Source organism: Galeopterus variegatus, unplaced genomic scaffold (assembly GCF_000696425.1).
Source record: "Galeopterus variegatus unplaced genomic scaffold, G_variegatus-3.0.2 Scaffold211, whole genome shotgun sequence".
Lineage (NCBI taxonomy): Eukaryota > Metazoa > Chordata > Mammalia > Dermoptera > Cynocephalidae > Galeopterus > Galeopterus variegatus.
In genome coordinates, this window is record NW_007726322.1 from 545,151 (window position 1) to 556,692 (window position 11,542).

The 11,542-nt window shown below is 36.2% G+C and overlaps 1 protein-coding gene across 3 annotated transcripts in view; it reads left to right on the forward strand.

The window, feature by feature from the left end:
• The window catches only part of CCDC82 (coiled-coil domain containing 82), a 36,843-nt gene extending 28,781 nt beyond the window's left edge, over window positions 1–8,062 (forward strand). For all 3 annotated transcript variants that reach the window (XM_008565889.1, XM_008565890.1, XM_008565891.1), the window contains exons 8-9: window positions 1,878–2,063; window positions 7,130–8,062. In XM_008565889.1, coding sequence (XP_008564111.1) covers window positions 1,878–2,063; window positions 7,130–7,195 — 252 coding nt within the window. In that variant the 3' untranslated portion in view covers window positions 7,196–8,062. The remainder of the gene's footprint in view (window positions 1–1,877; window positions 2,064–7,129) is intronic.
• Window positions 8,063–11,542: the final 3,480 nt, after the last annotated feature.

Consider the following 11,542-nt stretch of genomic DNA (forward strand, 5'->3'; position numbering starts at 1 on the left):
GGTATACCAGCATTATGTGATAGAATATAATACAACCATTAAAATAATATCTATGAAGGTTATGAAATAATGCTACGTGAAAGTGAAATAATAAGTAATGTATATGCTATCCTTGCATGTATGTAAAAATGTGTGTATGTGTATATAGATATATGCAAACACTAACCTAGTTATTGTGAATATTGAGAGTGAAATTGAAATTTTTAAGGGGCCAGCCCGGTGGCGCACTGGATACTGTGCCGCTTGGGAAGCGCGGCGGCGCTCCCGCCCGAGGGTTCGGATCCCACATACGGACCGGTTCCCGCTCACTGGCTGAGCGAGGCGCGGGAGCAACACCGAGGGTTGCGATCCCGTTGCCGGTCCCCGGTCCGGTACGGGGGCAACACTGAGGGTTGCGATCTGTTGCCGGACACGGAAAAAGACAAAAAGACAAAAAAAGAAAAAAAGAAAGAAAAGCATCTTTTTCTTTTTGAAAGAAAGTGGAATTAATGGGAGAGAGTAATTTTAGTTACAGCAATGTTAGGTAGGGTATTGAGATGGAAGGCCTTGGATCACCAGACTGTGGAGAAGTCTTGGGGCATAGATGAGAAGGAAATTACCTGGAGGAAAGAGAGATGCGAAATCTGAAAGGCAGTTGGAGAACTGAAAACAATATTGAGTTAATCTTTAGTTTTGCCCAGAGTCTTGTCCAGACTTTTTAAGATGCTTAAGATCTGTGAGAAGAAGCAGTAGTTTTGAGGTATGCAGCAATGTATAATGTGATCTTGCAAAAAACAAAGACCAAGAGGAAATAGAATTCCTCAGCTTGGTGTTTTGCACTGTCTGTTTCTGGAGACCAAGAAACAGAAAACAAACTTCTCCCTATCCTTCCTCTTCCCGTTGTTGTTGTTGTTGTTGTTGTTGTTGTTGTTGTTGTTGTTGTTGTTGTTGTTGTTGTTGTTGTTGTTGTTGTTGTTGTTGTTGTTGTTGTTGTTGTTGTTGTTGTTGTTGTTGTTGTTGTTGTTGTTGTTCTCCGTACTTTTACTTCCATAAGGAGCCAGCTCCTCTGTATATGAATGAGCCTAGAGAAATACTTCAGAAAGCTGCCTACAATTAGCTGGATATTACCAAGTCTGCATAATTTGTTTCATTATATTTCCTTTCCTTAATTTGTTAATCAGTATTATTTACACTTCTGTATGGTGTATCGAATAAGTTACAAATCAGAGGTTTTCTACTGCTTTGCAATTCACCATCTTCTGCTTTAGGAAAATTTGGTGACAGTTTTTAGTTCTCTTTTTAATCTTTGAGTATGTGGGATCACTTGGTTGACACTGATAGCTGAAGTGGTTCGGTTATCCTCAGGTTTATCCATTCATAGAACTATGCTACTATGAATGCTTTCTCTTGTTTTCATGTGTGACCATCCTTCTGCCTTATAAGCCATTGCTCTCTTCCTTCCCACAGCTTGGCTAATTCCATGTTTTCAAGACTTAGTTCAAGCATCACCTACTTGAGGACCTTTCTGCTCTTTGGATTGGGTTAAGTGCCCCTCCTCACTAGCAAAACAGTAGCATCTTGTGCATAGCATTTATCACATTGTTTTGTAATCATTTGTCTTTCTCCCAGGACTATAAGCTCTCTAATACAGGTAGTACATCTTTCACTTACCTATCTCCAGTGCCTAGCCCAGTACATGAAACATAGCAGGTGCTCAGTTTTTGGTTGTATAAATAAGAGAAGGCAAAGGAATCATTGTATAAACATTTAAAATAAAATTAGTAATGCATTTGTTATATTCTACTATTAAAGAAAATCTGAAAACCACAAAGGCTATGTATTTGTTACTATATTATTCACTTCATATGTCAGATAATAATGTTTATTTCTTGATTTAGGTGTTTACTGTTGGCAGAATTTGTGCTGATCGTACCAGAATTTATCATAAACTGAAACATTTTAAATTCAAACTGTACCAGGAATGTTGCTCCATTGCAAAGACAGAAGAAATTGAGGATGAACAGGTTAAAGAAACAGTGGAAAGAATTTTCATTCAGTCAAAAGAAAGTGGCTGGATTCGGGAGGTAACGTGAATATATAAGAACTGTCTCATTTTGTAGATTCTGGAGCCTAATTATAATCAGCAAAAGGATACAAATGATTAGAAGACAGTGAAATTTAAAAAAGAATCTCTTCTTCTCTCTCTGTCTTTGTATTTTCTCTTCTTCCACCCATTCCTTTCATGCTTATCATTGTCCTGCTCTGAATAGATACCCTGATGTTGTAAGGATTCACTCAGCTCATCGGATAAATTTTAATGAGCAGCATATTGTCCCTTAATAAAGGACCTCTGTCCTTTGACTTTTACGTATGTATTTCTGACATATATATATATATATAAGTTCCTTTATTTTCTTTGACAAAGTATAGGACTCACCTCTGCTTATCTGCTTCCTATTCTTTAGAACAGTTCTTGTGACCTGAGAGTGAAGAAGCACCTGTTGCCAATCTGAGGAAAGGATGTCAGCTTCCAGTTCTAATACCACCCACATCCTCTTCTTGAGGACATGGGACTGAGCAGTGAGCACTGTAACTGAAGATCGAGGGAAATGCAGAGGTTTCAGGCCACGGCACTGATTTTGATTCCCCCAGATCCTATTGATCACTAAATTTGATATCAGGGATAAAGTGAGGGTTTTGAAGAGTGCACTGGATTCCCGAAGATCTGCTGGCAGCTCATAAGCTCTGGTCTGCTCACAGAGCTTTTAAAATTGTTTATGGTACACGGAAAGAATGCTAATATGATTGCAGTCTTCTAAAATAAGTATAGTTACGTGAATGTATAAGAGAGAGCAAATAGAAGATTTTCAGGCAATTCAGATCAATAGTATATTTAATCTTTAAAGAAAGAAAGAAAAGAAAAAAGCCTGAGTTGAGATCCATTTCCTGTGTTATATCATAGGGAAATTTGTAAAAGAGGAAAATAAACAATAAGGCAAGAGAACTTAGAAAATAAACTTATGAGCAGAGGGAAAGAAAAAAAGAGAACACCAAATCAGAACTTCTTATGACATGTCATGTTCAGTGGAGGTCTCCCAGTTTAGAGAATGACATCACAGTTGGTTTTCCTTTTGACAATTATCATCAAACCAAACCACCACCCACTGATCTTGCTTGCCTCCCACATCTTGATTTTTATGTCTTCGTTCTCATTTTAATCTCTTCAGCTTTTTATCTTTTACTTTGCTTCTACTTCTACTCCAAATGCTTCCACTGTCCTTCTCTGTGCTTTTCCATTTGCCTTACAGGAGAGCCATCATTTATACGGTAACTCTCATCTTCATTTTCCTAGACAACATTAATTTTTTAGGTGCTTTTATTGATGACTTTAAGTGTTTCCAACCTTCTAGTGGAATTGGGAAACCTATCAGGATACCACATTTATAAAGAATTGTATACTAGGTATAGAAAAATCACTGTGTAAGTATTATATATATTATATAATAGTATTATATATGGGGAAGAACATTTAGCTTCTTGAAGAAAAAACAAAAAGCATTTCCAAATCATGGGTGTTAGAGAAAGCTTAACAAGGTTTGGGACAACAGAAGGGCCCTGGAATACGAAAAATATTCTTAGGAAAAGAAAGCTAAGTGTCAGATTATGCATAGAGAATAACACTTAACATTGAAGGCATTTCAAGATTGTGCATGTTTAAAACAATATGCACATCTTTTTCATGTAAAAATACCAAAGAGCTTCATTTTCTTTTTGAAATTCCCCCCATACTGAAAAATATTTGTCCATAGACTTTTTCAAAAGGTTTCTTAAAATACATAGTTTATAGCCAATGTAAATCCACATGCAGCTTTTTGTGCTGTGATTAAATTTCATTGTCAAATGCTCTGACATTTCTCACCCTCACTCTGTTTATCCCTCTTTCTGTTCCCTTTGCATGATAACACTGCATGTGTTCTTGTAATGCATGCCTTCTTTGGCTGCAGTCTCATGGTCTCAATTACTCTAACCCTTTAAAATGCCTGGGGCTCAGCGATACTTGAATGCCCATCTCTGTGGCTCTTCCCTCCCAATTATGTCAACTCCTTCTTTTGCCTGACACAAACTATTTGTTCCTCTTTCTGACCCCATCTTGTGTTTCTCACTTGCTTTTTCCCTTACCTTCCCCTTCTTCTCCAAACATTTTTCTTCCATTATCTCAGGATATCTCAGCATGTCTTCCCACAGACTTGCCAACTAGACTGACTTCATTCTTCTGGTTCTTCCTCCTAAACCTTGAACTAGGGTGATCTGTTTTTAACCTAATGACATTAAACGGATATAGGAGCACCTTGAGTATAAGAAAAGAACCAATGGAAGGAAAGTTGTAACAAAACCAAAATATTTAATAAATATAATATATGTCTCCTCCTAAAGTAGAGCTGAAGAACGTATTCTAATATGCCACTGGCAAAATTCTAACAAATGTTTTGTCATTGAGAAGAAAGTGCATATGATGATGGGGTTTTCTGAGCAGTTGAAGCCAGGATTGTTAGGATGAGATGGTGGATACATGAAAGATTGTTCAGAAAGAGTGGAGAAAGTATGTCAATAGAAGTATCAAGTGCCAGTTTTACAGTTGTATTTAAAGTAAATTTGAAATGTATAGATATTATTATATCAATAAGAGTTTTAAATTATAATCAAATATTCCTCCCCTTCCTTTTAACTCTTCTTTTTCTTCCCCCTCTTTTTAACTATTTTTCATTTCTCTCCCTGCCCCCCCAACCAATGTTTCTCAGAACGTGGACTTAAACTACCTATGTCAGAATCACCTAGAAGTTTGTGAAAAATGTATACTCCCTGGCCTCACCCCAGACTTATTGGCGTGTGTTAAACACCCAATATTTTAAAAATTGGGTCATTCTTAGTAAGTCAAAGATTGAGGACTGCGACTTAAAAGTCCCTGTTGCACTAGATTCTGTCCTCAGCCTCTCTAAGCAACCTTGGCAAATCCATTCCTTTCTGTGGTTCTAGCTGCTACTTCTGAATAGAAGACTCCAAACTCTTTTTATATTTTAACTTCTTTCTTCCACTCCATTCCCACAATTCCAACTGTTTTCATCAGTGGGTCCATCTGGCACTATAAGAGAGTAGTCTTCATTATTAAAATAAGACCCAAATGCTCCAAAGTAAACTTTCCAAGTAGAAAAGAACTGTGGAAGCGGCATCTTCAGGTGGAGAGGACGGCTGAGTGATGCTAACTGCCTTCTCTCTGAGTATCATTTTACCTTTAGAGGATTTTCTTTTTTCTCACCAAGACTGCACCTCACCCCCACCCTTTAAATCTTGGGAATAGCATACTATAACAGTTAAAAGCTTGGGTTTAAATATTTGCTCTGCCACTTACTAGCAGTAGAACTTGGGGGAAAGTTAATTTATTTCTCTAAGTCTAAGTTTCCTCATCTGTAAAATAGGAACTAAAGCAATAATAATAATAATTAGGGTTTTGATTGTGGATATTAAATGAATAACACATTTTAAGCATTTAGTATAGGATACAGCAATTAGTAAGTGATCGATTTATTACATATTATTTGTAATAAAAGCAAAAAGAGGTTTTTCTGCCTTTTCTTAGGATATCTGAGATAGATTTTAATTTTCCAATAGAAATTTAATAAATTATAGAGAAAAAAGGATATAAAGAAAGATATTATAAAAGGCATAAAAATAGCCAAGCCTTTAAAGTTTAGGTTTTTATCCTAGAGTACTTTTTTTTTTTTAACATCTAATAAAACCTGTCTGAGTACTAGGCCAAGAAAATCCATAAGTAGACCTCAGGTTATTTTCCCTATTGTTCTTTTCTTTATTCTTTCTTGAGAAGGTGATCCAGTCAGATATCATGAGATATAAAAAAGGGTTTCATAGCCTTGTCTAGAAGGAAAGTGTACTCCTCACATTCCTTTCTATAGGTCCTATCCCGCAAAAGTCCAGGTTATCAGGATCCTCTCTCATCTCATTGGTGGTAGAATCAGAGCTCATAAACAGAATCCAGAAACCATTAGATCATTTAATCTTTTCAACAGAAGTAAGCACTTTGAACTCTTTATGTCTGAAACTGAACTCATGCATCTCTTTCCCTCCCCCAGCCTGCCTGCAAAGTAGCCCTGCCATTAATCCCCTACTCTTTCAACCTTGAAATATCTAAATCATCCTTGCCTCCTCTTAACTTGTTCTACCCTGTTCTTTACTCTCCATTTTCATTGCTGTCACTCTAATTTGGGCCCTCATGACCTAAATTGTTAACATAAACTCAGCTAGTTGCCAAATTGTTCTAGAATAGCTGTTTTTACCAGTTTTCTTAAAATACACCTCAGATCAGGTCAGTTCCCTGCTCTACAACCTTTAGCAGCTTTTCATTGCCTGTCAAATTACTGCTGAACTCCTTAACCCAGTGTTTTATATCTTTTATTTTCTAACCTCAATCTCTCTGGCTCAGTCTTATCTCTCTCTATTCCCCTAAAACAACCTCAGATGTAGTCAAATCCCATACTTTCTTGTCATGTCACTGTTGGATGGACTGTTGTCTCTTAAAGAAAAACTCTCCCCACCAATGCTTTGCCTATCAAATCTTTTTTCTCAGGACAGCTTAAGTGCCAGTCTTTCCTGGTTACCTCAACTAACTATGACCTCTCTTCTGAACCCTCGTAAACTGTCTATTCTTCATTATGGCACTTATTACTGACTGTCACTGATGCATTACTACTGAATGCTGTTCTCCTTAGGTGCAGGGAAAGTATCTTTAACTTTGTACCTAGGCAGTCATTAGCAGAGTATTTGATATGTATGTTCAACACATTTTTGTTGAATAAGTTATTTAAGTTATTATATTTATACAAAACAGGATAATAGAAAAATTTTAATTTACAAGACAGTTATGAAATTAATAATAATATTCAGCTTGATCTCTTTCCAATGCTTTCTATGAATTAGAAATATTTATTTGAAATCGAGTTTCTGTTTATAATAAAAAGATTTTTGTTCACAATTACCATGAAATGAATTTGTTCCTGTTTGTGTCTGTAGTTAGAAAAGGCCTAGCTTATTTTTATTGCTTTGAGTAAAATAACTAGCTTTTTTATTGTATATGCAGAAATATGATCAACTTCAAGAATATCTCAATTTTGCGGATTACTTTCAAGATGAGAAGTTTGACTGAATTGTAACACATTTCCTTCAGAGAAGATTTTATAAATTCCTGTAAATGTGAAGATCATGAGTCTTGTTTCTCTGTATCATGTGACATATTTATATATTTTATGTATATCTTCATTGCAAAATATCTTGTTCAAAACCTATGTTCATCTTAATTCCCATCAAATGGCACTCTACAGTCTAATAAAACTTTTATCTGATGTACATAGAAAACATAAGCTTCATAATTTTTAAGTTAGTAAATGTATTTTAAGTGATATAGCACTACGTTTATAACAGGTAAATGAACTGTTCATGTCCTGTCAATTCAGTTGAAATATATTCTGTTTTTAAAATGTATTTAGACTAACATCTGTGTGTTTGTATCGCTGAATCCCCTGTTCAGGTGTGTTGATTACCCTTTTGCAGTATTAAATGATTTTCACTAATATGTAAATCTGTGGGCCATGGAAGAAACCTCAGTATATCATTCAGTTCAGTCTTCTTGCCTAAGCATGAGACCACGGCTTACCTATTCCAAGTAGAGGATTGTTTTTTTTTCCTTTTCTAAATTTTCATTTATAAATAGATTTTAGACCTCCAGAGTCTTTCATCCCTCATATTCAAGAATAATTTCATGATATGCATTTTTATACTTTACAGTGTTCTTCCTTTGTTCTATCCAATTTGATCTAGATGTTAATGATTAAGATGTATTTTATTTATTTTTACTCATAACTTTTCCTGTAGAAGTATATATGTTAGGGTCAAAAGATCTGAGAGAGACAAATTCAGCCAAAACCCCCTTTTAAAAGCATATTTTGGTATCTGCATTGCTTTGCACATCTGAATTTTCCTATAATATAATAAAGTAAAACAGCTGCAGAGTGAACAAATGGACCCTGTCTATTCTATATCTTTAATTCTTAAACGTAATATTCTAGTAGGATCTATTCTTTGAATTCATGACAAGAACCTCATGTATGTGTATACATACAAACGTACATTTTACTAAGTCCTTACATGGAAATTAGCTAATAGCTTCTGCAATCATTTCCTGGAATTATCCCTATTATTATTGAAAAGGAACTGGGTAGAAAAATCTTACAAAGTGATGAGGATGCTAATGCTGATGCTTAATGTAGTACATACCTTTTTCAAAAGTGTGAAATAGATATTTCAGTCACATTTATATTCTTATTCATATTTCTCTGACACTTGGAGAAATAATTTTTAACTAAGTTCCAGGAAATAAAAATAAAGCCATAGTTGAAAGGTGAAAATGAAGGAACAGTGTCCAAAAAGAAACAAGGCGGAGTTAGACAGGAAGTGATAGTCGTGGTGAAAAGGTAAAGGACGACAGATGATTTGTAAATGAAAGATAATAATCTCTAAAGTGTGTCTGATGACCCTGGAAGCATCATTTCTCATATGTGATGCTACAGACAAGCTTGAGATAGCTGAAGAGTGAAAGAGTTCCAACTGGAATTTTTTAAAAATTTATTATTTTTAATAGCATCCAATTAATTTGTAAAAGTATGGCACTAATAATTCCAGCGACTTATGATGGTAGCTGACCCAGTTTGTAGGTCAGGCATCTTGTTGGTTTGAAGCTGACTGTTGATCACAGAATGCTTATCAGTAGTTTTGCTGATGTCTCAGGTCATTGCAACTAAACATAGTACCTCAGTGGGTGTTTGGAGAATGCAAGAGGATTTTAAGTACATGGTAACACCAAAAGAATGGCAGAGTTAGGCTGTTAGGAAGTGAGAATTAGCATGGATCAGGGGACCAAAAGCAAGTAGTTTATAAGCAAATAGAATGTTGGAAAAAAATCTTTACAGGTATTATGACATACTGTATTATATTATCATCATCGTCAATATCATTGATTCAATTATAACACTAAAAAGAGTTTGTATTAAATCTCTTGTCATCTCACATGACTGATTTTTAAGATCTAGACATTTATTACTATAGTGTTAGGTGCTTTAGTGTTAGGTGGCTATGGATAGCAGAGATGATGAAGACAGCAATGGACAAGTAAAAGGGAAGCAATGCTTGAAAGAATGCACAGGACTATACAAAAACTTTAGGTTTGTAAGAGAAGGGACAAAACCATAAGACAGGAAGAACACAGGAAGAAAACATTTATTTCATAGGCAGTTGGATTTAACTGACCTTATTTCTTGACTTGTCTGCTCTCATATTCATTTGAGTAGTTCTATCCACTGCTTATTCCTTGTGCGTATTATAGGACTTGCTTAGACTCCAGAATGTTGACTGAAGGATAGTTGTAGTCCTTAAGTTACTTTGGGAATAGTCTGGCTTTCCTATAACTTTTCACATTTGATATTGAGGCAGCAAGCTCAGTGGTTAAGAGAGCACAAGTTTAAAGTCAGTCTTGAATTTGAGTCCTGGTCTGTTACTTCCTAGTTATATGAACTGGAACAAGTAGTTTAATTTTGATAAGCCTCAGTTTCCTCATCTATAAATAGAGTTAATAATATCTGTATCTCAGGATTGTTTGTGGATTAAGGTAGATCATATATGCAAAGTGCTTTTTTAATAAATAGTAAAAAGTGATTTTTTAATAATAGTAATAAATAGATGTGAATAGAAATGAGGATGTTGATGGTAATGATGTCAACTTGAAATTAAATGGCTATATAAAGGTAAATGTGTGCAAGACACTAAAGTGTCCTGCACCACTGGAATATAGTATGTTTATTAAATTCTTGCTTCACAAGTTTTTAAGATATGTCCATGTGTAGCATAAAAATCAAAATTTATATCACTTAGGAATAGCTGATCTGACCAAGGACTCCATGTTATTAATCAAAACCCACGTTACTGCAGGTCTATAGAGTGAACAGTAAATTTTAAATATTATATTTTTTTCCTCTTTTATCAGTTATGATTGCTGAATGTAAAATATCCATAGTAGTAGAAAGAAGATATTGCCTAATGAACACAACTTTTTAAAAATCAAATATAAAATGATAAAAACTCCTTCATTTTTTAATGACAACTCATGCCAGAATTCTCCATTTAAATTTTGCATGTCTAACAAAGATATATTTCTGCCTTTCTTCACGAGTATGAGGAACTTCTCCTTCGAAAGAACAGATCAAAGTATGCTCCAATGAAAATTTTAAAAGTTATATCCCGTCAGCGTGTACTTGTCTCCATCTCCAAGCTAACATTCCGGGATTTGTGGAAATAAAACGGGCTAAATAGGACAGAATACAGGAAACTAAGTGGTAAATAAATCCAGTCCTGAAATGCGTGCATTGATTTTGCCCATTTATTTCTATCCATAGCTCAGTTTGAAGCAAGACCATGTTACTGAAATACCAGTGTTTAAATTAATAAAGCACCATTGCTTTAGACCCCAAATCCAAATGACTTTCAAGTTAGGACATCCAGAATACTTTTGGTCCTGACTGTTCCACTATTGTGCCAACCTTAATTTATTCTCCATAGTTGATGATGACAAACAGAATCCACTATAAGGTTTGACATTGTAAAGGTAAGGATCATCTGAAGATGAGGGGACAGTGGTCAACGTGAGAGATATATTCGGTTTGTATTATCAAACTTGTTGAAACTCAATTGATACATATTGATTTTCCTCATTGTTTATGTAAACTGGATAGCTATGGATACCTAAGACCTTGCATTTGGTCTGTCTTAGACAATCTTCCATTTTCAAATAAAACCCTTTTTTTCTTCTTCTTCTAGGACTAGTATTGGTAATTTCATCATCCTCACAGAATATTTTATTTATACCTCCTGATTTGCTTGTGATCACCCTGATTGACATAACCAGGGACACACAGGCAAGCAGTCGGGCAGGTAAACAGTCACCACATCCGCCTGCCCTTTAGGAGCTAACAACGCGATTTCCCCTCTTCTTCATGTCCACACGCCCTCCACCCCCCCCCCCCCACCGCACACATTCACCATCCTCCTTATATTAATGAACATTTCCTCAAGTGCTCACCCAGCTCTCGCTAGGGTGCTCAGAGGTGTCATTCACAACATACTGAAAAATGAAAATGATATCCTCCGGGGGGCGTAATGTAGGTTTGAAAGGGAGAACACATTCCCCGGCCGGGAATTTCTGAAACATTTAGAGCTAGTGAAATAGTCGCGTAGAGGTTGGGGAATTTTCCCAGCCTTCCCCCAGCAGCGAGTCTGCGGCTGAGCCGGGTGAGGGCTGCTGAGACGCGCAGGCTTTGGGATTCACGTCTTCGGCCACTGGGAGGCCCTCTGCGCTCCCTTTCCCCGGTGCCTGGCTGCGGCGATTACTCACTCACGCAGTGGCACCCGCCTTCCACCAGGGAGCCCGGAGCTCGCCCGCCCGCCC